Source organism: Mustela nigripes, chromosome 1, assembly GCF_022355385.1.
Source record: "Mustela nigripes isolate SB6536 chromosome 1, MUSNIG.SB6536, whole genome shotgun sequence".
NCBI classification, from domain to species: domain Eukaryota; kingdom Metazoa; phylum Chordata; class Mammalia; order Carnivora; family Mustelidae; genus Mustela; species Mustela nigripes.
Window position 1 is genome coordinate 269393953 of NC_081557.1, and position 27038 is coordinate 269420990.

The 27038-nt window shown below is 40.6% G+C and overlaps 1 protein-coding gene across 4 annotated transcripts in view; it reads left to right on the forward strand.

Moving 5' to 3' along the window:
- Positions 1 to 27038, forward strand: part of LOC132007610 (vesicle-associated membrane protein 8-like) — a 27872-nt gene extending 834 nt beyond the window's left edge. Inside the window, exons 2-5 of one of the 4 annotated variants that reach the window (XM_059385868.1) lie at positions 1927 to 1997; positions 5619 to 5715; positions 14737 to 14895; positions 24769 to 27035. In XM_059385868.1, coding sequence (XP_059241851.1) covers positions 1927 to 1997; positions 5619 to 5715; positions 14737 to 14895; positions 24769 to 24906 — 465 coding nt within the window. In that variant the 3' untranslated portion in view covers positions 24907 to 27035. Of the gene's footprint in view, positions 1 to 1926; positions 1998 to 5618; positions 5716 to 7536; positions 10442 to 14736; positions 14896 to 24768 lie in introns of those variants that run through there. The other 3 variants (XM_059385877.1, XR_009401413.1, XM_059385886.1) reach the window with 3 other exon arrangements.

The following is a 27038-nucleotide window of genomic DNA, read 5'->3' on the forward strand; positions in this document are numbered from 1 at the left end:
CCGGGACGGCGTCCTCACGGTCCCGCAGCCGGGACGGCGTCCTCACGGTCCCGCAGCCGGGACGGCGTCCTCACGGTCCCGCAGCCGGGACGGCGCCCTCGCAGTTGCGGGGGGAGATCTCGGGCCCGGGCAAGGCCGGCGGGTCCGGAGGAGGTGAGGGGTGCAGGGGACAGTTGAATTCTGCTGCCCGCGGAAGTGGCCAGTCTGTGTCTGTCCACGTCCGTCCCCGCAGGTTTGGGTCGCGCTCAGAGGGGCACGGCCGGCGGCCGAAGCCGGTAGAAGAGCGCCGAGAAGCCGGGAGTGCGGGGAGAAGAGGCCCCGGGAGCAGAGACTGTCCGCAGAGGACAGCGGCCACCTCGCCCCGGGCCGCGGCGTCCCGCGCGCGCAGAGCAGAGTCCCGCGAATGCGCTTGTGCCGAAGCAGCTGGACGGGCTACACGGTGCTCGCCGGCCCGACGGTAGATGGTGGCTGCGCCGTCGCCTCGGGCCACGAGCTCAGGGTGCGGGGATCGAGGCCCGCGCCGGGCTCCCTGCTCAGTCTGAGTCCGCTCCCCCGTCTCTCCCCCTGCGCGCTCTCGCGCTCTCTCGCGCTCGCAAATAAAATAAAGTCTTTAAAAAAACAAGGCGATTGGCGACTTGCGGTAGCGGCTGGGAAGAAGCGCTGGAGGCCGAGGCCGGACGCTGGAGGCCGGAGAGGAGGGCGGCGGGCGGCGAGGGCGACGGGGACAGCCGAGGCCGAGCCTCTGACGGGCTTCGCGCTCGGCTCCGGATCCCGCCGTCGTGGGGTCGAGCCCACGTCGGGCTTCGCGCTCGTCCGCGGGCAGCTTCGGATCCCCTCCCCTCGCCGCCTGCCAGCGCACGTGCCTCCGCGCCGCCTCCGGGAGCAGGGGTGTGCGCTGCGGCTGGGTGCGGCGCCCGCGCGGGGGCCCGCCCGCTGCCCCTGCCCCTGCCCCTGCCCCTGCCCCTGCCCCTGCCCCCGCCCGCAGCTCGCCGCTGGTTCTCTGGCTCTCTCAAACAAATAATTCTTTACAAAACAAGGAGGGGGGGAATGTGGCTCTCCGATCTTCCTAGGTGACCTTCCTGTTCCTTTCACACGTCTAAGGTAAACTAATGGGACTCCTGAAAACTCACCGTATTGGAGATCTTCTGGGTAATCGTCAACACCTTGCGCATTTCCCCCCGGAGAGGGAGCCTTACAAGAAACAGAAATAAGGGACCCCGACGATTATTTCTTTTATAGAAAGAAAAACGTGAATAATATTGAATAAAAACTTTTATCTTAAAATGGAGAAGAATGCTGAAGAAAAAAGAGGGTGGGAAGGGCAGGGATGCTCAGGTTATTCAGAGAAAGCTGAATACTTTAAGATTCGTTTTTATTCTAGACAGAGAGCGAGGGACAAAGGGGGAAAGAAAATCGCAAGCAGACTCCCCACTGAGCATGGAACCCCCACCCCACCCAACACAGAGCTCGATCTCATGACCCTGAGATCGTGACCTGAGTCAAAATCAAAACTTGGACACTTAACCATGAGCCACCAGGCACCCCCAGGACCGAATACTTTTAATCCATTAACATTTTTAGGTATAGTTTCAGTGGCCAGGGTCACTGAAAAGATGTTTGATTAGATAGCACTACCCAGCCTTAAAGCCACATGTCAGATGTGACTCAAGATTGATTCGTGTAACCTGTATTTGCACGTATATAACTATACGCACAAGCATATATATATTTGTGTAATTTTCATATTTTCCTTCAGATTCAAATGACTTTGATAACTTGCTTCTTACCACACATTATGACTAACCAACCACTAGTTCTAGTGAACACTTGGTCTTTAATAAACCAATCAGACCATGGGTAAATTTAGGAGAATAATTAAAGACACTCTGCTGTTCCACAAAGTTAATGCTGATCATTTATTTTTAGGAAGCAGTGGCGACCGTGCTTAAACTAGTGCTTCTTAGAGCAGAGCCAAAGACCATAATGCAGATGGGAAGGTAAGGTCTATTCTCATCGAAGTCAGCTTGCTTTTTAACAATAGTAATGACATTACGGAAAATAAGGTCAGTTGCACATGCTCTCGAACCCTCAGAAAGGAGAACTGTATGTAAAAGTGTAAGATCAAATGAGAGTGATTAACACCAAATTCAAAGTAGTGGTACTTCTCCAAAGGGAAGGGAGAAAAAATGAAGTGGGGGAAGGGTATCCATGGGACATGAATCCTATGTATAACATTTTAAACAATTGGTAGGTCTAAAGTATTCTTGTTGTCTTATTCTCCAAACTGTTTTTAGTATACCCAGAATATTTCATTAATGAAAAAGGAAACTTCCACTTGAGAAATCTTTAATAAGACCACTCTAAGCTACACTTGTGACGTTACAAGGTATGGCCTAAACCAATCTTGACACCATTTTACTAGTAAAACACCAGGTGGGAAATAAGAGCATTTATTACTTCTGGACTCATCTTTTTTTAAGAGCAGGTTTGTTTTAACCTTTATGTTGTAAAATAGGACAAAATACAAAAACTCATCAAGCGAAAGTATAGCCTTATGAAGCTTTACAAGGGAGTCTCCCCACCAACTACCACCTCAGCCAAAAATACGGACTAGTGCCAGCTATCCCCAAAACCCCCACCATGTGCCCCGTGCCATCGACAGCTGTCACTTACCTTGGGTCTTCATCGCCTCATCACCTAAACATGCAGCCTCAGGTACAAGAGCCTGATCCTGCCTGTTTTTTTCTTTTGGTGTGTGTGTGAGTTTTTTTTTGTTTGTTTGGTTGGGGTTTTTTTGTTTTGTTTTGTTTTGTTTTTGACAGATAGAGATCACAAGTAGGCAGAGAGGCAGACAGAGAGGGTCCCCACTGAGCAGAAAGCCCAATGCAGGACTCGATCCCAGGACCCTGAGATCATGACTTGAGCTGAAGGCAGAGGCTTTAACCCAGTGAGCCACCCAGGCGCCCCTCTTTTGGTGTCTTTTAAATCTCTTTAATCTTTATTTTCCTCTCCCATCCCTCTCCTTTCCTTATAGTTTACCATTGAGGAACCTGCAGAGCGTAGTTTCCCACTGTCTGGCTCTGCTGACTGTATATCCAGGATGCAGTTCACCATGCTTCACACAGCAGGGTCCACGGGCTGGGTGGCTTTCACAAGATGATAGGTGTTTTTTTCCATCAGATGGCACATGTGTCTGCCTCTGTCTCCTTCTGACTTGTTAGCAGCCAGTGATATTCCTTGCCTGTACCCTAAAGCCATTCATTGATTGGGGAACATAAAATGCTGACATTCTAGTTTTGTTCTCACTTATTAGCCAGCGTGATTTCCAGAGGAGATTCTTTTCTCGTCTACTATTTGCTTTCCTATATTGCACATTGTAATTTGAATCTTTGGAAGATCTCTTCCTGAATTCCTAAGTCATATATCCACCTGACTATTCTGTGTCTCTGTTGGATGTCTGATGGGCATCTCAAACTTATGTCCAAAACCAAGCCCCCACTGCCCCCGCTGCAGTCTTCCACATACTACTTTTCTAGTTCTTCAGGCCTGAAACTTTTGTGACCCTTGACTTCTGGCTCTTTGACATCCAAACCCAATCCATCAGCAAATCCTGTTGCCTCTCCCTTCCAAATATCCAGAATCTGACCGCCTCCAGCCCTACTATAGGAGCCACACCACCATCATCTCTCTGGGTTTCTCCATACAAAGTTAGGTTCATTTTGTCATCATGTTTTTTTATTTTCAAGGATTTCTCTCTCAAACCTTGATTTAATAGCCTTTGTAATTAAGCAAAATAAGCATGTGGTTCCAAAGTCAAACTGAAAAAAAACAAGTTTTCTTAAAGAAGGAAGAGAAGAAGGAGGAGAAGGGGAAGTCTAATTTTCATTCCTTTCCTCTCCACATTGTTCTCCCTTCCCCCTAGAAAGGTAACCATTTTGACAAAGTTCAATTTGTCATTTTCTTTTTCTTTCCTTTTTCTTTCCTTTCCTTTCTTTTCCTTTCTAGAAGAGACACATGCATATATGGCATTTCTCTTCCGGGAGCATGTGAGAATGATAGATAAATGGTACTACCTCACACCTTTGTTAATTACAGTGTATCCTGGACTTTGGGTATTCAAGTTTTTTAACTTTAAGATGGCTTTTGAACGTCACTCACTAATAACATACTAAGTATAAATTTAGAATATTTCCTCTCTCACATCCAATATCCAGTTACTCAAATCACATATATAACTTTCAGACAGATGATAGAATTAGCAACTCTTTTTCAAAAAAGTCTCCTCCCAGCTTAGAAATAAAAATATTTTCCAAGTGGAGATTATGTGTATCAATCAATATCTTCATTAAAAATATTTATAGCATATTATATTCATGATATGATATGAAGGATTTATATGGTAAGGGCAGGCACATACTTTAAATTTTCTGCCTCTGGGATTATCTTTTCTCCCTGTTTCTGAGATTCGTCATTTTTGTGTATATCCAATTTAACATTTTTCCAGGTCTACTACCTGCTAGCCATTTGGATATAGAATGTTCAGAATGATGAGATTAAAAGTCTAGGCACCAAGCAACTATTTCTGTTGCCATATTTTTAAATTTTCTGGATTGTTGGGCAGTAAAAATGGAGGCACTTTCCAAGAGTCTTCTAGCTTCTTAATATGTGACTCTGAGAAGGCATAAAAGGTCAGGTAAGATACACTATCACATGCTATAAGGAAGTTTAATTTCCCCCTCTCCAGTTCATCGTGTTCCTCAGAATATTTAGTATTGGTGGTTTATAACTTTTAAATTCTAATCTATCATAATAGAAAGTCAAGAAACTCCAAAATTAAATGTGTCTACCTAAAGATACAGGGAGAGTAAAAATCAGTGAACATAGCATTTTCTATTTGATGACAATCTTTTTTTTTTATGACAATCTTTATTCAGTCTTAGAATGAGTGCTATCTATAAAAAGCCATTTTTTAAAGATTTTATTTATTTATTTGAGAGAGAGAGAGTGAGCACAAGCCCTGCAGTTGGGAAGGGTCAGAGGCAGAGGGAGACACAGACTCTCTGCCGAGCAGGGGTCTGTACTGCAGGACCCCAGGATCATGACCTGAGTGGAGACAGATGTTTAACTGACTAAGTCCCCCAGGTACCCCTACCAAGGCCATTTTAAATATAGATAAATAAATGAATAGAGTTTTCTCTTGACTGCATTTTATTTTATTGATGACATCCTAAATATATAGTCTAATTTTATAGCTTTTATTTAACATAATTTAATCTTTCATATATATGAAAGCTTTTTTAGTTCTCATAAAAAGTTATCTACAGGGGCGCCTGGGTGGCTCAGTGGTTAAGCCACTGCCTTCAGCTCGGGTCATGATCTCAGGGTCCTGGGATCGAGTCCCACATCGGGCTCTCTGCTCAGCAGGGGGCCTGCTTCCCTTCCTCTCTCTCTGCCTACTTGTGATCTCTCTCCGTCAAATAAATAAATAAAATCTTTAAAAAAAAAAAAAAAAGTTATCTACAGAGCTTGTATACTACTGAGAGCTTGAAAATAGAATCTCTGTAAAGGTACTTAATTTCTTCAATGTTATCATATAAATTAATGTATTCTTTTCAAAGCTTTGTCTACCATACTCTCTTTATTGATGGAATCACTTACCTATGTGCTACAGACAATGCCTTGGATACCATAACACCATCTGCATTTCTTAAAAACGTAAGTAATTTCTTATACTACTTCAAGGACTTTCTCAGTGATTGAAATTATGAGGTCTCTGTTTTATAGTGTTAGTAAGAGTGTCAATAACTAAAAGCAGATCATTTGTCTATAAAGCAGAGCTATTAATGACCTTCAGAGATTTCTTACCCTTATCCGTCATCGGCCCTGTTTCCACACTTCTCCCAACCCTCAAGCAAGGTCTGCAAAGACTGCCCACACAGATCCATTAGACGCTCTCTTTGTATTTATCTTGTTCTTTCAAACTAAGAGAGAAATTAAACTTTACTAATATTTATTTTACCATTTCTTTTTTTTTTTTTTTAAAGATTTTATTTATTTATTTGACAGAAATCACAAGTAGATGGAGAGGCAGGCAGAGAGAGAGAGGGAAGCAGGCTCCCTGCTGAGCAGAGAGCCCGATGCGGGACTCGATCCCAGGACCCTGAGATCATGACCAGAGCCGAAGGCAGTGGCTTAACCCACTGAGCCACCCAGGCGCCCCTATTTTACCATTTCAAGAGCATGTGTATTTAATTTACAAATGGGGTGCCTGCGTGGCTCAGTGGGTTAAGCCTCCAACTCTTGATTTTGGCTCAGGTCATGATCTCAGGGTTATGGGATCAAGCCTCACATCAAGGGGCGGGGAGTCTTCTTGGGATTCTCTCTCTGTCCCTCCCCCTCAATCATGCATGCTCTCTCTAAAATAAGTAAATAGATCTTTCCTAAAATAAAAAATAAGTAAAAAACGTTAATGGAAAAAATAAGTCAGCAACACTATAGTGACTAACAGATCTTCTCCAGTCAAATTCATGAAATGTGCATACATTTAATTAGTATACTGTCTTGCTTTAACATAACTCAAACTGTAGCCACATATAGAATCAAGGATTATAAGGACAAATACTGAAATTCACTCTTCAGATACACCTGAATAACTGTTAGAGTGTAGATACTAACCACTATTAGCGATTTAAGTGACTATTTAAAATTATCCAAATTTTCCTCCCTCTCTCCTATTACGACAAAACACTTGAACTTTACCACCTACCTAAAACCAGGTATGGTAAAATGTATGATAACCACATACATTTTACCACCGTTGCTTGGGAATGCAACACTGAGTACGAACAATTGCAAGAATTCCTTCTTGAGATCTTGAAATGTCCTATGACAACCATAAGCATTTGGAAAAAGAAAAAAAAAACCATAAGGGTTTGAAAGATAGTACCATTCCGCTGGGATTGTTTCTTCATCGTTGAATGGCTTTGGAGTGGGGGAGAAGGAAGGCGAAATGAAAAAAACGTACTTAGAAAACATCATGGACTCCTTCTTTGTGTGCCGGAGGTGAGCACCTGCTCTTGCTTTTGAGTCCGCAGGCATACCCAAGACTCAGAGTGGGATTTGCAGCCCCACTGCCTGAGCCTGTGATCTGTGCCAGAGCCGCAGAGAAGACCCGGCAAGCACAGGTTTCATACATAGAGCATCTTCGATTGGAAAGGACTCCCTTCCTTTTTGGAAAGGACCAAAAAGCTAGAAATGGTGTGGCAATAGAATATTCTTTTATTTCACATTTCTGCCAGACTCTGCTTCAAATAAACATTTGCTCTGTGATTCGCCAGTTGAAATTATCTATATAGGTTAAATATTTCCATTAATGTCCCCAGGTTAGTGATACTTTTCTGAGAAATCCTTTGATGTCGCAAGAACATTTTTCTCCTTCAAATGCAGTTGCTGCAGATTTTCAACAAGTATTAGGAAAGTATATGGTAGGTAACCTACTCCTTTTTTTTTTTAAGATTTTATTTATTTATTTGGCAGAAATTACAAGTAGGCAGAGAGGCAGGCAGAGAGAGAGGGGGACGCAGGCTCCCCGCTGAGCAGAGAGCCCGATGCGGGGCTCGATCCCAGGACCCTGAGATCATGACCTGAGCCGAAGGCAGAGGCTTCACCCACTGAGCCACCCAGGCGCCCCTCCAGCTGTACTCAACATTGTATGAAAGCTGACGGAACAGTTTGGAATTAGGAGATAAGAGCTGTAAAAATGAGTGAGAATTGGGAATTTCTATCTTTATATAATGACAAAGAATGACATCCTTGATATATGGATAAGTGGATAAAGCAAGAGAGAGAAAGTTTGTACGGTATACTATTATTTGTTTACCATTCTTATTTGCAACCATTTAAGAAAGAGAGAATAAATACAAATGTGTGTTTTTGTTTGGTTATAGTGGAAAAAAGGGGTGACAGCAAGAAAAGGATAAACCACAAACATTTTAATCGTTGCCTATTTAGGGATAGGGGACAAGAATAGAAACTAGGCCTCCCTGAATGAAACTTGTTTTGGAGATTTGACTTTGGAACCATAAAAATATTTTACATGATTCTTAAATACTACTAAGTATTTAAATAGTCGTCCTCAGAGTGAAATAAGACAGTCACAAAAGAACAAATACTGTGTGATTCCACTTATATGAAATACCTAAACTAGTCAGATTTATAGAGATGAAAAGTAGAATGATTGTTGATAGAGCCTGGGGGAAAGGATGAGGAGGAATTAGTGTTTAATGGGCACAGAGTTTCAGTTTGGGAAGATGGAAGATGTTCCAGAGATGGTGGGGGTGGGGTGGTAATTGTACAACAATGTGAATATACTCAATGCCACTGAGCTAAACAGTTAAAAATCATTATAATTATAAACTTTGTTATGTATATCTTACCATAATTTTTTAATTTTAAAAAGTAATCCCGAAAACTCAAAAAAAAAAAAAAAAAAGAACCTAATTGTGTATTGAGCTGATGGCTTGAAAGACAGTGAAAATTTATTTCAAGTGACTTTAAAACACTATAATTTGATTGTGTATTCATAGTGAGATTATACCCTAATGGTAGAAGAACTAAAAATAAATCTTAAAGTATTTATTTTCAAGTACCACATTGTTAGTGAAAACATTGGTGTTGCTATTCTAAAATTGGTTTATATAGATCTGTTACTTTGTGTAATCATGTTAATGTCATTAGGAATCAAGATTTTCAGCAAGAGTCGCAAATATAAAGTCAAAGAATTAAGTGAAACCTTCTAATCCTAAATTTTAACTGAAAATTAAATATTTTTTAAAAGAAAATCAAATTGTGAAAATTTTTAATTGAAAATTAAATACTGATTTTTTTTCTTTTTTTTTTTAAGATTTTATTTTTAAGTAATCTCTACACCCAATGTAGGGCTCAGACCCATGACCCCTAAGATCAAGAGTTACATCCTCTACCAACTAAGCCAGACAGGCACCCCAAGAATTTTTTCATTGAATTTTCTCAAAAAAAGTATTTTCTAGCCTATCTACTGCAAAGCATTAGAAATAATGAGCAACCCAGGAGCAATGTGCCCCCTTAGCATCTAGATTATAGTCTCTAAATACCATTTTACACGAGAAGAACCAGGCCTGACTGCAGATATCAGGGAGGAAACATGTAAGCCAGAAGTACTTTGTCATACCAGAAACAAGGAAGCTACCAAAGTTCACTGTGCTCATGTCAAAAGGCTTTAGGAACCAACTTAAAGAGGCTAACACTGGTCAGTGATGGAATAACTTGAACATAGAAAAGAATAGTAACTGCAGTGGGTTGTAACACGTCAAATGTCTTAAATTCCATGAGTTCTAGATACTATCAAAGACAAAATAATTCCTCACCAGTCAACTCTGGAAGATACTAAGGATCTATCTTATCACTCTAGAAACCAATAAATAAAAGACTCAATCTGTTCTGACTTTCCTAGTTGAACTGTACCTCAAAGAAAACAAGTAGTTGGTAGGGAAAAGGTTTTTTTGGTCTTTATAGACATATTCCAGCTAATAAACAAAGAAGAGGTGATAAATTTCACTATTTTATAATTGCTGATGAAATCATGGACCTGAGGAGTCATCATCAGTGACTAAAAAAATTAGGTGAAAAGCTGATGAAGAACTTCATAACAGATGAAATGGGCTCAAGACACCCAAACCCACTGATTATTCCTAAGGTCACAGTAAGGGAGACGATGGATCTTTAGTTATGCTTCCTATGTTACACAGTGAGTCGTGTACAGCACACGTCTGTGTGGGCAGGTATGCTTGCCCAGAACATCAAACCTGAATATGACCAAGCCTTTATACCCAACTACCAGTTTACAGAAAATAGATCAGGGACCACATTAAATGATACCACATCAGTACAATCAGCAAAATCCAAAATATGAGAAAATCTACAAGACAAAGAATCCAATTTCTTCAACGAATAAATTGCAACAGTGAAAAAGTTCAGGAGAACTCTTAGATTAAAAGAGACACATGTCCACTGAATGTGGATCAACAAAACAAACATTAAAAAAAAAACTAAAAACTATGATTTTTTATAAATTTGTACCCAAACTGGATGTTTGATGATATTAAGGAATTTTTGTAGATGTGATAATGATGTTGTGGTTTTTTGTTTTTTGTTTTTTGTTTTTTGTTTTAAGAAAAAGGAGGTCATATCTTTTAGAGATGTAAACTGAGGTGTTTACAGATTAAAACAATATACTGTCTGGGATTTGCTTTGAAATAGTATATTTGGGGGAGGGGGAATCAGTACAGATGAAACAAGATTGACTGTGTTGATATTAGGTGATGGGTACATAGGGATTGATTATACTGTTCACTCTGCATTTGTGTTTGTTTGAAATTTTCCATAATAAAATATTCTAAGTATACCTTTTTAGTTTTCTATGATAAATCTTACAAATCAGTAGCCTAAAACAGCACACACTTAACCATCTGATAGTTCATGTGGGTCAGGAATCCAGACCTCACTTAACAGGTTCTCCCCTCAGAGTCTCCCAAAGCTGTGGTGAGTGTCATCAGCCAAGCTGTACTCTCATCTGGGAGCTCGAGAAGATTCAGCTTCCAGGCTCATTTAGAGCCTGTTGCAGGATTCATTTCCTTAAAGGATGCAGCTTTTTGCTGGCTGTTGGCCAGGGGACACCCTCAGGTCCTAGAGACTGATAATAGTTCCGTGCCACTTTGCCAGTCTCAATATGGCTGCTTCCTTCTCAAGGGCACCAGAGGAGTCTCCCTACACCAGTTTACTAAATTTTATATGGGACATAGTCACAGGAGTGACACCCCATCATCTTTGCTATTAGTTAGAAACAAGTCATACTCGTGGGGGGAGGTTTCAAGAATGTGATGCATTGGGTTTCCCATAGGCTGTTTTGTAAAACTTGTTGAATTTCTAAAAAAAAAAAAAAAAAAGTTGAATTTCTTACACAGTAGTTAACAAAATAAAAATAGTTTGGAGAGATTTAAATGTGTGTGTGTGTAAATGTGTGTAGAAGCTGAATACCAATGAGTGGACTATGAATACATTATCTTAACAAAATTTAAATGATTCCCTCGGGTTAAAAGATGAAGCATTTTTTAAAAGGAGAGAAAGAGAAAAAAGGAACAAAAAGAAAAAAGACGAACCATTCATCTGAACTTGATTATATCTGCAAAGACGTTATATCCCAGGAAGGTCACATTCCTAGCCAACTGGTGTTAGGAATTGCACATATCTTCGGGCGAGGGACACAATTCAACTAGCAACCTCGTCTTCCTACACTTACCTAGCGAGCGCCTCACAGACCATCAGCTGTAAATTGCACGCTCCAGTAACCAGCAAGATCAGAGTTCTGTTTAAGGTGGATTTGAGGGGCGCCTGTGTGGCTCAGGTCATGATCTCAGGGTCCTGGGATTGAACTCTGAGTTGGGCTCCCTGCTCAGTGGAGTCTGCTTCTCCCTCTCCCTCTGCCCCTCTCCCTGCTCATGCTTGCTTGCTCACTCGCTCTCTCTCTCACCCTCTCTCGAATAAATAAATAAAATATTTTTTAAAAGGTAAATTTGATAACTTGCCAAAGAGCAGAGGTTTTTAATATTTTTGAGTTTAAAAATAAGGCTTATTAATAAGGTAAAATAACACAAAATATATAAGGCAAAATATGAATGTCTTCAACAAGCTCAATCAAATCCCCTGAAGTGAGCATTCTTTTTTTTTTTTTAAGACTTATTTATTTGACAGAGAGATCACAAGTAGGCAGAGAGGCAGGCAGAGAGAGGGGGAACCAGAGTCCCCACTGAGCAGAGAGCCCAATGCGGGGCTCGATCCCAGGACCCGGAGATCATGACCTGAGCTGAGGGCAGAGGCCCAAAACACTGAGCCACCCAGGTGCCCCTGAAGTGAGCATTCTTAACAGACAGCCTAATGTGTAACCTTCCAGAATTATTTATATATAAATATGCATATAGATAAATATATAATAAATGTATGAGAATATACATTTTATATGCATATGTTTATAATATATATAACATACGTTTATATATAACTTTTAAATTCACAGAACTGAGTCATTAATGCAGTGGGTTAAAGGCTTAATCTCTGGAGCTTGACTTGTTTGGCTGTGTAACAATTTGGATACCTTATTACTTTCAGTCTCAGTTTTGTCTTGTTTTGTTTCATTTTAATGTTTTTTAATTTAATTTTAATTTTTTTTTTTTAAATTTTAAGTGCACTCCACACCCAATGCGGGGTTTGAACTCAAGACCCTGAGATCAAGAGTCAAGCACTCTAGCAACTGCACCAGTCAAGCACCCCTCAGTTTTCTTCTTTAGAAATTAAAAGATGACAAAAATACTACTTTATCAGGTGGTTTGGGAATTAAGTGAGTTAATATGTGTGAAGTGATTAAGACAGTACCTAGCACATATTAAGTGCCCAATAAGCTATGATTTGATATTGTTCTGCAGCTACGGCTTACTTTTTTAATGTAACACTCTCTTGTAGAGATCATTTTTGTTAATATGGATAAAATGGAAGATATAAAGAGGAACAAAGGACAAGAACAATGAAAGGAAAACAGTAACAATTATGGTAAATATTAGTCCAACTATATCAATAATCACGTTAAAAATTAACGGTCTAAAAAAAATAATGGTCTAAATACAGTTCATTATTGCTCTTAACTGGGGACACAGATTATCAGGTTAGATCAAAAAACTGTCAAGAGAATGAGAAGACAAACCCCAGACTGGAAAAAAATACTTACAAAAGACACATCTGATAAAACTACAGACTGGGAGAAAATATTTGCAAAAGATACATCTGTTATCCAAAATACATAAAGAACTCTGAAAACTCAACAATTAGATGATAAACAAGCTGATAAAAAAATGGGCCAAGGGGAACACCTGGCTGGCTCAGTTGGTAGAGCATGCGACTTCTTGATCTTGAGGTTGTGGGTTTGAGCTGGATGTTGGATGCAGAGGTTACTTTAAAAAATTAAGTCTTGGGGTGCCTGGGTGGCTCAGTGGGTTAAGCCTCTGCCTTCGGCTTAGGTCGTGATCTCAGGGTCCTGGGATCGAGCCCCACATCGGGCTCTCTGCTCAGTGGGGAGCCTGCTTCCTCCTCTCTCTCTCTGCCTGCCTCTCTGCCTACTTGTGATCTCTGTCTTTGTCAAATAAATAAAATCTTTTTTAAAGTAAATAAATAAATAATAAAGTCTTTAAAAATAAATGGGCCACTGAGCTGAATAGATGCCTCCAAAGAAGATGTACAGGCAGCAGATAAACATGAAAAGATGGTCACATCCTGCATCATTAGGGGATCGCAAATCGAAGTGACGGTAAGATAGCCTACGCACATACTGAAAGGCTGAAATTCACCCTGGGCCAGCACCTGCTGCAGACTGGGAGCTCACACTCGCTGCTGGTGGGATGCAAAATGGAACAATCACTGTGGAAGACAGTTTGGCAGTTTCTTAGAAAACTAAACACACTCTTAACCTTGCACTCCGACAGTCACAACCCTGCTATTCACACAAAAACTTGCATGCACGTGTTAGAGCAGCTTTACTGATAATTGCCAAGACATGGAAGAGCCAAGATTGTCCTTCTGTAGGTGAATGGGTAAACTGTGGTACATCCAAACAACTGACTTATTCAACACTAAAAAGAAATGAGCAAGGAAGCCGTGAAGAGATATGGGGGAATCTTCAGTGCTTATTAATAAGTGAAAAAAGCCAATATGAAAAGGCTACTTGGTTCTAACTGTATGACCTTCTGGAAAAGACAAAGCTACGGTGACGGGAAAAAGACCGATTGTTGCTAGGGCTTAGGGAGAAGGGAGACATGAGCCAGTGCAGCATCACTTTTAGAGCAGAAAAAAGGTAAGGTCACATCAGTTTATACAATCTACAAAGGAGAATCAATAAAGTAAACCATTGAGGCGCCTGGGTGGCTCAGAGGGTTGAGGCTCTGCGTTCTGTTCAGGTCATGATCTCAGGGTCCTGGGATGGAGCCCCGCATCGGGCTCTCTGCTTGGGCAGGAAGCCTGCCTCTGCCTGCCTCTCTGCCTACTTGTGTTCTCAGTCTATGACAAAGAAATAAATAAAATCTTTTTTAAAAAGTAAATCATTGTCAAATAGGGCGGTGAAACTGTTCTGTGTGATACTGTAATGGAGAACACCTGTCATTACACATTTGTCCACACAAGGGAACGTACAGCGCCACAGCGCCAGCAGTGAATGGTGATGTAGACCACGGACTCGGGGTGATGAGAAGACCTCAGCGGAGGCTCATCCGTCGCAGCACACGCCCCGCTGTGGTGTGGGAAGTTCATAGGGAGCTGGGGCAGGGGTGAGGGGATAACAGTAGGTTGAGGACTCTGCTTTCCACTCAATTTTACTGTGACCGTAAAACATATTTCTAAAAAACTATATAAATATATAAATAATTTTTTTAAAAAAGGCTTCCACCACTGATTGTATACATTGAAATATCGATCTCCCGTCCAACCCCCAGCCCCTTTTCTCAGCAAGATTAAGGTGGGACAATCTGAAGCTTGGTTGATTCCTTATGCTGAAAAGCAAGTGAAATGTACTTTTGACACTTTTGTTCAATTTGTACAATATATTGTAATAGATTTCATTTATAGAAAATAATATTTGTATTATCTTTCACTTCTCTGTAGATGAAATACAATAAAAATCAAGACAATACCCCGATATCTACACTGAGGAGTCAAGTAACTGATGTAAAAAATATTATGTCCCAAAATATTGATGAAATTTTGGAAAGTGAAAACAGATTGAGTATCTTCACTGATAGAACCAATGATCTCCAGACAACTGTAAGTGATGCCCACCTGTCTTGGTATCTAAGTAGTGCTCAAAACAAACGGCCAAAAGCAAGTACATACCAGGGATACTGTGAGATCATCCTATGTTGCCAATTATGGCTTTATCAAAAAATTATTGGAATGCAACTAAAATTTCTTTAATTATAAAACAATGAAAATTAAAAGCCCATTAAAATAGTAAGTAGTTATCGGCATAACAGATACATTTCTCTTTTTTTTTTTAGATTTTATTTATTTATTTGACAGACAGAGATCACAAGCAGGCAGAGAGGCAGGCAGAGAGAGGGGGAGGGAAGCAGGCTCCCCGCTGAGCAGAGAGCCCGATGCGGGGCTCGATCCCAGGACCCTGAGATCATGACCCGAGCCAAAGGCAGAGGCTTTAACCCACTGAACCACCCAGCCGCCCCAACAAATGCATTTCTTACATTAAGACGTGCACAGGTTAGTCAACAAATAAATTGCAAGGGAAGTAGACTTTACCAAAAAATGGGTTGAGGAGGTGTATCAATTGCAGTGTATGGTCCTTATTTGGTATTTGACTCAAATTATAAAAATGAAAATTTGCAACTTCATAAGATAATTAGATATTTGAACTCTGACCAGATATTAGATAACATTAAGGAGTATCATTAATTCTTAGGTGTGATAATGATATTGTGCTTTAAAGAGTCCTTACTTATTAGAGATACATATTAAAATATCTCGAGTGAATTTATGTAATGTCTGAGATTAGCGTCAGAATAGTTCAGGAGTAGAATGGGGTATAAAGAAAACAAAATTGTCCATAAATGGGTGACTGTTAAAACTTGATGTTGAAGGTGCCTGGGTGGCTCAGTCGGTTGAGTGTCTGACTTGGGATCAGGTCATGATCCTGGAGTCCTGGGATTGAGCCCCAAGTCAGGCTCCCTGCTCAGGGGGAAGTCTGCTTCCCCCTCTCCCTCTGCACCCCTCCCCAGCTCATGCTCTCTCTCTCAAATAAATAAATAAAAACTTAAAAAAAAAAAAAACCAAACACCTGGATGTCAAGTATATAGAGTTCATTATGCCATTCTGTCAACTTTTGCATATGTTCAAAATTCTCTATTAGCAAATACTTTTAAGGCAATCAATAAGGGTTGAATACCTTAGAGCATTTTAAATTTTAATTTTATAGATCTTTTTGAGAAACACAGCCACCATGTAAAACAAAATATACACATACTTTCTACTCACCAAGTCCTATCAGTTCTACCTCCTGAAATCTTTTCTATTCTTGGTCTCACTTTTTCACTTTTAGAAACAACTTAAGATATTGTTTACATAAAATAATATCCACCCACTTTAAGCAGAGTTTGATGAACGGTGGTACTTGTGTACAATTGTGTAACCACAGTCAAGTCACAGAATAGCTCTTCCATCGTAAAATCTTCCTGTGCTTGGCAGCTGACCTCCCCTGACCACAGCCTTTCTGCCGCTATAGCGTTGTCTTTTCTAGAATTTCATATAAATAAAATTATAAGATACACGCTGTGCTTGGCTTCTTGACTTACTAATAGTTTTCTGATATTCATGTTTTTGTGTGTGTTATTATATTATTCCTTTCCATTGCTGGATAGTAACCCACGGAATGGCTAAATTCCACTTTCTGCCCATCCCAGTGCCACTCACTGTATCACTCCATGCTCGATTATTTCTTGTCTATTGCCTTCCCTCTATTTAATCATTCTCCCTATTTTTATTTTCTTAATTTTTTACAAAGATTTTATTTATTTATTTATTTATTTGACAGAGATCACAAGTAGGCAGAGAGGCAGGCAGAGAGAGAGAGAGAGAGAGAGGAGGAAGCAGGCTCCCTGCTGAGCAGAGAGCCCGATGCGGGGCTCGATCCCAGGACCCAAGCCGAAGGCAGAGGCTTTGACCCACTGAGCCCCCCAGGCGCCCCTCGTTCTCCCTATTTTTAGTTTGATTCTGTTCCAGTCATCCTCCACACTGAAACTATTCTTTAAAAATGCAAGTATCTTGGTTTCCTTTCCTAAACAACAGTTTATTTTGGCGTAGTTCCAATAGTTTGCTTGCTTTGGTTTCCTTGTCTAAGGAGACATATCCATAAATAGGTTGTTAAAGCTAATATCCAAGAAATTATTGCTTATAGTTGTTGCTGTTGTTATTAGTTTTATGGTTTCAGGTCTCCCATTTAGGTCTTTAATCCATTTTGAGTGTGTGGTGTAAGACAGTGGTTCAGTTTCATTCTTTTGAATATAGTCCAAAATGAATAAGGGAATAAAAATATGTTAAAAAAAATAACACAACTTCTTCCTTTCCCAGGTTATAAAGATATTCATATTGTTTCCTAAAAGTTTTAAATCCTGCTTCTTAAACACGGATTTTTTTTTTAAGATTTTATTTATTTATTTATTTGACAGAGACAGAGATAGCAACAGAAATGCCGAGAGCAGGAGCAGGCAGAAGCAGGCTCTGCACTGAGCAGGGAGCAAGACTCAGGGCTCGATCCCAGGACCCTGGAAGATGCTTAACTGACTGAGCCACCCAGGTGCCCCTTAAACATGGATCTTTAAAAAACCTGGAATTTTATTTTTGCACATAGTATGAGATAGTAATCAAAATTTTATTATTTTCTGTTGGAAAAACCAGTTTTGCCCAAACACCATTTATTGACTAGCTCAGCCGTTCTTTGGTTTTGTAATGCCGACCCTACCATATATCACATTTTCATCCTTTTAATTTATATGTAAGTATTCTACTGGTCTATTTCTTTATCCCTGGACTAGTACTATACTGTTTTAGTTACTATGGTTTTATACTATGGTTTTTATAAGTTTTATAAGAAGCCTTAATATCTTATAGGGCAAGTTACTTTCTACTTTGGGAAAATTGTGTGGGCAAGTCTTACTCTCTCTTTCAGCAAAGTTTAGAACCTACATCTCAGGTTACACACACACAAATTGTTGGGGTGCTAGCTGGAATTATGTTAATATGGGGAGGATTGACATCTTTAAAATAGTGTTGTCCCACCTCTGGACATGCTATGTGTCTTCATTTTTCTAGGTCTCTTTCAAAAGCTTTTTTTGATTAATAGAAACATAATCAATTTTTATATTCTGCCTTTGTATCCTAAATCTTAGTGAAATTTTTCATGATAGTATTGTTTAGGGATTTTTTTGCATTTTCTACATTGAAATTTTATCATATATAAATAATGACTGTATTTTTTCATCCTTTCCAATATACATATTTTTTAAGATTTTATTTTTAAGTAATTTCTATACGCAACACAGCCCTCGAACTCACAACCCCAAGATCAACAGTCATATGCCTTACCAACTGAGCTAGCTAGATTCCATTTATTTACTTACTTACTTACTTATTTTTTATTTTGCTTGTCTTCCTATGTTAGCTAGCAATGCCAGGAAAATGATGAATAGAGATGGTGACACCTGAAATACTTGTTTTGTTCAAATTTAAAATGATTATTTCTAACGCTTCCCAATAAAGTATTACATTTACATTCAGATTTTGATATTTTGTAACAAGTTATACAACTTCATTTCTATTCCTCATATGCCAAGAAATTTTATCATGAAAGGGTGTTGAATTGTATCAAATGCTATTTTTACATTGAGATGATTTTTCTTCTTAAACTTGTTAATATGATACATTGCACATTAAACGTGTGTGTTGTAGGATTCAGTTTTATAATTCTACCTTTGTGGACTCAAAAGACTCTGTATAAAAGCTGTATACTAAATGCCATGTGAGGCTGTATTCTTAGAGAATTCCTATAATCTATCTAGTGCCTATGGTTGGTTTGATTTCCTCCTTCCTAAACTCTTAATTTTTTAATCAAGTATTTTTTTTTTTATCTTTTCAAAGAAACAGATTTTGGTTTATTTCTAATTCTGTTCGAAACTTGATGATTTCTAATCTTTTTGCTTCTAGTTCTTTCCAATGCCTGTAGCCACATGTAAGGTTCTTTTCTGGACAATATTCTGAAACCTGGTTCTTTGCTTCTGCGCCCTCATGCCTCCCTCTCAATTTAAAGACAAGTACCTTGAGGCCATAAGGCTTGGGTAGGTACCTTATTATACCCTTAATCTTATCTCTCCTGCAGGGCAGAATCTTTTTTTTTTTTTTTTTCTCAAAATTTTTTATTCTTTGAGAGAGAGTAAGCGAGAGGGAGAAGCAGCTAGGGGAGGAGCAGAGGGAGAATCAGACTCCCTGCCTACCCGGGAACCCCAGGACTCCAGGATCATGACCTGAGGTGAAGGCAGATGCTTATCTGACTGAGCCACCCAGGCGCCCCAGAGCCTTTTTTTTTTCTAATTGAGGTAAAATTAGTATTTTAAAGTATATAATTCAGTGACATTTAATATATTCATAAAGTGTATACCCAACATCTTACTAGTTCCAAAACATTTTCGTCCCCCAAAACGAAGCCTCATACCCATTCATCAGTTATTCCCCAGCACCTGGGAACCACGAATTTGCTTTCTGTCTCTACGGATTTACCTATTCTGGCTATCTCATGTAAACAAAATCATACGATCTATTGTTGTGTCTGGCTTCTTTCATTTAGCGTGTTCTCAAGCTTCATCCATGTTACAGCATACACCAGTAATCCATTCCTTTCTGTGGCTGAGTAATATTCCATTGTACAGAGACGTCTCTACATCTTTATCCAGTTGTCGTCAGTTGGTGAGCATTTGGGTTGTTTCTGCCTTTTGGCTACTGTAATACTGCCCCAAACATTCGTGTATAAACTTCTGTTTGAAAACTTTTCAATTCCTCTGTGTATAGACATAGGAGTGGAATTGCTAGGTCATATGGTAATTCTGTGTTAACTTTTTGAGGTGACTTCCAAACTATTTTCCTTGGTGGTTGAACCTAGTAGTGTAAGAGGGTACCCCAAAGTACCTACCAGTAGTTTAAGAGGGTTCCAGTTTCTCCACATCCTCTCCAACAATTTTTTTTTAATTACAGCCATCCTACTGGGTATGAACTAGCATCTCATTTTTTTTATTAGCATCTCATTTTGATTTCCATTTCCTCAATGACTAATGATGTGTTGAGCATCTTTTCACATGCTTATTGGCCACTTATAGATCTTCTTTGAAGAAACTCTATTCAAGCCTTTGCCCAATTTTGAATAGGTTTCTGTTTTTTTGTTATTGAGGAGGGGCAGAAGGTGGTTAATGACAAGTGTTTGTCATTAACCACCTTTTTAATCTTATTTCCTACTGTTTGGGCCAAAAAAAAACATCAGCTTATCCAGTGTTTCAGTGTTCCACATTTCGGCACCCTCTCTATTCCTTTTTCATTTCTTCTTGCAAATCGGTCATTTGGTACCTTGATAAATGCAGTCAGAAACAAGAACTCACACCACTACCATTCTGTTTTCCAAAAGTTTCTTCCAAAGTGAGACTCAATAGGCAATTTGTTCACCTTCCAAGTTGTCATAGGAGATATAAAACTATCAGATATTTTATTCTGAAGAGCATAGGTCTTTATCTTTCCAGCCCCAAACAGCAGTTTCTTCACAGTTTACCAACCCTGGTTAAACCAATGCCACGTTTCAGATTCTTGTAATAACATCTCATCCGACCAACTGAAATATTAGAGAAACACTAGCTGTACCAACATATGTCAGCTTTCAGTGTTTTAACTAAACAGAGGTTTATTTCTTGGTTGTATAACAGTCTAAGACAGGTTTTTGGTGGGCATACTTTCACATGGTAATCCAGGAACCCAAGATTTTCATTTTCCCATTTCGTGACTCTGCCGTTGCCTTGGAGCTCGGCGTCTTTCAGTTTCCGGTAGCAGATGGTTAACCAGGGAGCGGAGGGAGCACATTCACTTACGTCCACTTCAGCCCCAAAGTGAGACCCATCACTTCTACCCACAACCTACTGGTAAGAATTAGTCTGATAGTTTGCCTCAGTGCAAGCGGCAGAGAGGGCGCAGCATAGGGTGGGGTGAGGAGCCTGAGAAATGTGGCCTGTGATCGGAGTGATGGTTGCCAGCGACAATTCCACATGCTAGAAGGGGAGTCAAGTCTTCCGTGGACAGCTGGCTGCCTTTATGCCATCTGCCCTAAGGAAATTCTAAAGGAAGTTTTTTGGTAGTTGGAAAATTACCTAAGAGAAAAAGTCTGAGTTTCAGCAAAAAATTAAAGAGCGGAGAAAGCAGTAAAGGTTTAGGTAACAGTAAATGACCATTGACTGCAGTACAAGTGGTGAAAAGTGCTTGGATTCTGAATATACTTTGAAGATGCCACAAATTGGAATTGCGGACAGACTGAATGTGTGGTGAGAAAGAGCTGAGGAGTCCCAAGTTTTGAGCTTAGTTAACAGGAAGGAGAATTCAGTATAGTTCCATCGGCTCATGTAAGCCCAGAGTTTAGCCTGCTGTACTGATGAACAGTGAAATCCTAAGCCCCGGATGACAGAAGCCACATCCTCACCCTCCCAAATACAGAGGAGCTGCACCATAAGTGCAATTTTTCACTGCTCTTCTAGGTTCCTGCAACAGGCCTTACATTCTTTTTATCTAGCACTTCTGAGTAGTAATAGTGGCAGGAGGGTTAAGGGGTTACCTAATCACCATATTGCTAGATCTTTTCTCATTAAATTATGTCTTTTTTTTAAAAAAAAGATTTTACTTATTCATTTGAGAGAGAGAGACAGAGCACAAGCAGGGGGAGAGACAGTGTGAGAGGGAGAAGCAGACACCCCCCCAAGCAAAGAGCCCAACTCGGGGCTCAATCCCAGGACCCTGAGATTATGATCTGAGCTGAGGCAGACGCTCAACCATGTGAGCCACCGAGGCTCCCAGATTACATGTCTTTCTTTTGGGGAAAGTGGCAACATCTAAACACTATGAAAATATGACCCCCCAAAAAAGTTTTAAGAGATTCTATTTCACCCAACGGCCTTATCTTCCAAATTTCACTTTTATGCATGCCTGATTACATGAAAAAAAATTCCTTTTTCTTTGAAGCCAACTGAATAGAAGTAGCTCAATAAAATATTTGACTGAAGTATTTTAGTTTTTCTCACAATATTTTCACACAGCACATAATCATTCTCACTAAAACCTCTATTTTAACAAAATTGGTTCTCTCTTTTCTCTTGATCTTTATGTAAAAGACTCTACTGCATGTTCTTGGGAAACAGATTTGGCTTTTTAATAAAAACTAGGCCCATAAGCTTTCTCTCAGTCACTCTATAGGTAAATACGGGGCATGAATTATAATTTGGCTGATTAAACAGGTCCATTTATTTTGGTATACTCTCAAAACTCTAATAAATTGATAGGTGAAGCAATAATTAGGGATTTTAATGTATAAAACAATGTATAATGTGTAATAATAATACATGTATAATGTATAAAAAACAAGAGAAGGGTGCCTGGGGGGCTCAGTCAATTAACCTTCTCTTTGATTTCGGCTCAGGTTACTGTCCCAGGGTGATGGGATTGAGTCCTGTGACAGACTCCACACTCCGCCAGAGTCTACTTGGGATTCTTTCCTGATTTCTCTCCCTCTGCCCCTTCCCCTGCTCACACTCTCTACGATAAAATAAATAAGTTCAAAAAAAAAAGAAAAGAAAAGGAAAAAGAGAAAAGGAGCACCTGGGTGGCTCAGTGGGTTGAGCCTCTGCCTTCGGCTCGGGGCATGATCCCAGGGTCCTGGGATTGAGCCCCGCATCGGGTTCTCTGCTCGGCAGGGAGCCTACTTCCTCCCCCACTCTCTGCCTGCTTGTGATCTGTCAAATAAATAAATAAAATCTAAAAAAGAAAAGAAACAAGAGAAAAGACAACAGGTAAGAAATGTCAACAATTTGGAAGCTAGAAATGGATTATGAGTCCTCGTTAGCAAATTTGTAGAGAAGACATTAAGACGCAAGCCGATCCGGGTCATAGAACCTGGGAAGGGCTCAGAAAGTGGAGAACATGGTACTCGTAAGCGTGGACCTGCAGTGTAAGTCTGAGAAGACCAGACCGGGTATAAAGGCTCTCAAAGGAACGTGTCATCTGCAGGGCCTTTCCCACGTTTTATAGCCGTATTGCTGCTTCTCCCTACCCCTGACAAAGGATAATAAATATTATTTAAAGACAGTATCAGAGAGGCTCTAAACTCAGACACCACGTGCAGTTGAGGCCAGAGTGACCAGCGTATAAGTCAGATGGATTAAGTGAAAAACCTGATCTTGAATATCTGTATTTTGAATATGGTGACCATTCCCCAATCTCTGTCTACAGAAAAGTAACAGAAGGTAATACATCCTCGAAACAAAGATAAAAAATCCACATAAAAGCTTACTCATAGGACAAAAGACATCTTTTGGAAATAAAAACAATAGTAAAAATTTTAAATTGAATGGAATTATTATAATATAAAGTCGAGATACTCTCTCAGAAAGGAGAGCAAAGAAAGAGGAAAGAGAAGGAAGACAGTAAATCAGTCGGAGAGATCCAACATCCGAATAACAGCAATTTCAGGGGCACCTGGATGGCTCAGTGGGTTAAGCCTCTGCCTTTGGTTCAGGTCATCATCTCAGGGTCCTGGGATCAAGCCCCACATTGGGCTCTCTGCTCAGCAGGGAGCCTGCCCTTCTCTCTTACTCTCCTGCCTCTCTGCCTGCTTCTGCTCTCTCTCTCTCTCTCTCTCGGTCAAATAAATAAATAAATCTTTAAAAAAAAAAATAATGGGAGTTTCAGAAAAAGAATATGAAGGAAATCAAAGGAGAGGAAATCAGAGTAATACAAGAAACATTCCTAGAACTAAGTAACGAGTTTCCAGATTGAATGAACAAAACAAGGACCATAGCTGGGTATGTAATCCTGAAATTAAAGAACATCAAAAAGGAAGAGAGATTTTAAGTGTTTTCAGAGAGAAAACACAAAGGCTTGGTCATTAAAATAGCACCACATTTCTCAATAGCAATGTACAGGTGCTGAAGAAAAGCAGAAGAATGTTCTGTGTTAGGCACTGTTGGTAATGTAGCAGTGAGTGAAGCATACCAAAACCTCTGCCTTCATGAAGCTTACTTTCTTGACAATAAGTAAAATTTGCACAACGTGGGGCACCAGGGTGACTCAGTGAGCATCCGACTCTTGATTTCGGTAGTTCCCGTTATGATCTTAAGGTCGTGGGCTTGAGCTCCATGTCAGGCTCCATGATGAGAGCAGAGCCTGCTTAAGATTCTCCCTCCCTCTCTAAAAAAAAGATAAAAAATAAAAATTTATATAATGCTAGATATGAGATAAGTACTCTAGAGAAAAATAATGTATTGAAGGGAAATATTATTTTTCTGGATGGAGAGGGGAGTAGCAATGTCTTTAATTAACGTTTAGAGAGAGAGTAAGTGAGCAGGGACAGGGACAGGGAGAGGGCGCAGGAGAATCTCAAGCCGACTCCGTGCAGAGCGCAGAGCCCCACGCGGGGCTTCATCTCATAAGCCTGGGATCATGACCTGAGCTGAAACCATGAGTTGGCTGCTTAACCAACGAGCTACCCAGGCTCAGCATGGGGGTGGGGAGTAGCGATTTTAAATAGGGTTGTAAGGGATTTAAGTGAAATCATGAAGTGAAGATGAGGAAACTGAAGCTCAAAGAGTGAGTAACCTGGTCGAGGTAGGTCATGGACTTAACAAAGCTCACACAAGCCCAGCTGAACACAGCAGGGAGGGCGTCTGGAATCTTGGTGCATCAATCGTACTGTAAAAGCTGTTCACACTTACTGAGACTCTGAGACTGGTCAAACCAAGCTCAGTCTGTGCTTTCAGACAGCTCTGAGGAGGACTGGGGTGTGCCCATGAATCCACATACAGAAAGAAAACGTGATGTTTGTGTTCATTTTTATTTCAGGCCAAAGAATCCCAAAACACGAGTAAGGCTCTTAGGAGGATGTGGTGGAAACACTTCAGAAAAGTCATCATCATCACTGTGGCCCTTCTCCTCTCCATCATCATCATTCTTCTAAGTACGAAAGTGATACCAACCTGACCCCTTTCCTCCCCGGACCAGCAATTACCAATAAATGGTTACGCGTAAACAGAGGAGTCCATGACCAGCGACTGCGAAAGTATCCTCTGGTGCAGGAAGCCTGCAGGGCGCGGGGCGTGGACGTGCTGCCTCGTGCCTCGTCCCTGCTGCAGTCCCGTGTGCTGTCCCCACTTCCAGCTACTTCCCGGCCTCTTGCCCCTTCATCAAGACGAGGAGCACAAACCGTGGAGTCACATCACTGAAGCTTAACCCTCCACTCGGCCACATACCAGCTGGGTGACTCTGGACCAGTTATTTAACCTGTGCTCTTGTCTCCTCATCTGTGAAATGGAGCTGACAGTAATACTGCGTAGCACTTTATCTACCACATAGTCAGCGCCGAGCGTTAACTATTACTTCCTAGGGAAAAAAATGATTGCGTTTGTGGCATTAAATCTCTATTATCTTACTTCTTAGGAAAAAAATGACTGTGAACTTCTAATTTCCTTAGAAATAGGAGCCTTGGGGCGCCTGGGTGGCTCAGTTGGTTAAGCCGCTGCCTTCGGCTCAGGTCATGATCTCGGGGTCCTGGGATCGAGTCCCGCATCGGGCTCTCTCTGCTCAGCAGGGAGCCTGCTTCCTCCTCTCTCTCTCTGCCTCTCTGCCCACTTGTGATTTCTCTCTGTCAAATAAATAAATAAAATCTTTAAAAAAAAAAAAAAAAAAAAAAGAAATAGGAGCCTTAACACGAGTGCACAGTCCAGAAACAGACATTCATCTCTTCTCCATATTCTTTCATTTGAAATGACAGCTCAAGACATTGTTCTATACTAGACATTTCCTTGGATAAAAATTTTTAAATTACAAAGCTGTACTATTTCCCTAGGAAGTCACAAGTCCTATTTTACCACCCTAACAGCCGCTGTCTTTCCCCACATGATACACTTCATCCAATAACCTCAAATCACTAAGATTTCTAACAACCAAAGCATCTAACTTCAATTTGCGGTTGTTAACACTTCATGAGTTGTATCTCCTAAGAAGGAACTTGAAGTGTTAAGTTGGTTTTAAAAATCACTTCTTGGGTGGGGGGGAGTGGGGGGCACCTGGGTATCTCATTCATTAAGTGTCTGCTTCAGTCATGATCCCAGGGTCCTCGGATTGAGCCCCACATCCTGCCCCCTGCTTGGCAGGGAGCCTGCTTCTCCCTCTGTCTGATGCTCCCCCTACTTGTGCTCACTCTTTGTCAAATAAATAAAATCTTTAAAAAAAAAATTTATGGGGGCGCCTGGGTGGCTCAGTTGGTTAAGCATCTGCATTCAGCTCAGGTCATGATCTTGGGGTCCTGGGGTTGGTCAAGCCCCACATCAACCACTGCTTCTCCCCTTCCCTCCGCTCCCCCTCTGCTGTGCTCGCTTCTCACAAATAAATAAAATCTTTTAAAAAAATAAAAATTAAAAATAAAATAAAAATCATTTACTGATCCATAGGGAAGAATAAAAGAACAGGGGTTCCTATCTGCTAAATAACTCATTTTAATTCTGATAATGATCAAGTATCAGCATTTTTTTAAAAGGATTTTCATTTATTTATTTGACAGAGCACAAGCAGGGTAAGTGGCAGGCAGAGGGAGAGGGAGCAGCAGACCCCACACCGCCAAGCTGAGCAAGGAGCCTGACACAGGACTCCATCCCAGGATCCCAGATCATGACCTGAGCCAAGGGCAGACCTTTAACTGAGCCACCCGGGCGCCCAAGTATCCGCACTTTAATTAGGCACCAAGCTTGTTCCTCCAGCAGAATATGAACCTTTCCATTCACAAAATACTTTTTATAGGATTTTTAATGTTAGAAACTTTAGAGATTCTGTAATTTATATCCAGGGGGAAAAATAGGTGATATATTGAACATGTACTCTGATACTTTGGGCAAGAAGTCTCTCATTAGGGGCGCCGGGGTGGCTCAGTGGGTTAAGGCCCCTGCCTTCAGCTCAGGTTATGATCTCGGGGTCCTGAGATTGAGCCCCGCATCGGGCTCTCTGCTCAGCGGGGAAGCCTGCTTCCTCCTGTCTCTCTCTGCCTCTCTGCCTACTTGTGATCTCTGTCAAATAAATAAAAATAAAAATAAAAATCTTAAAAAAAGAAAGTCCCTCGT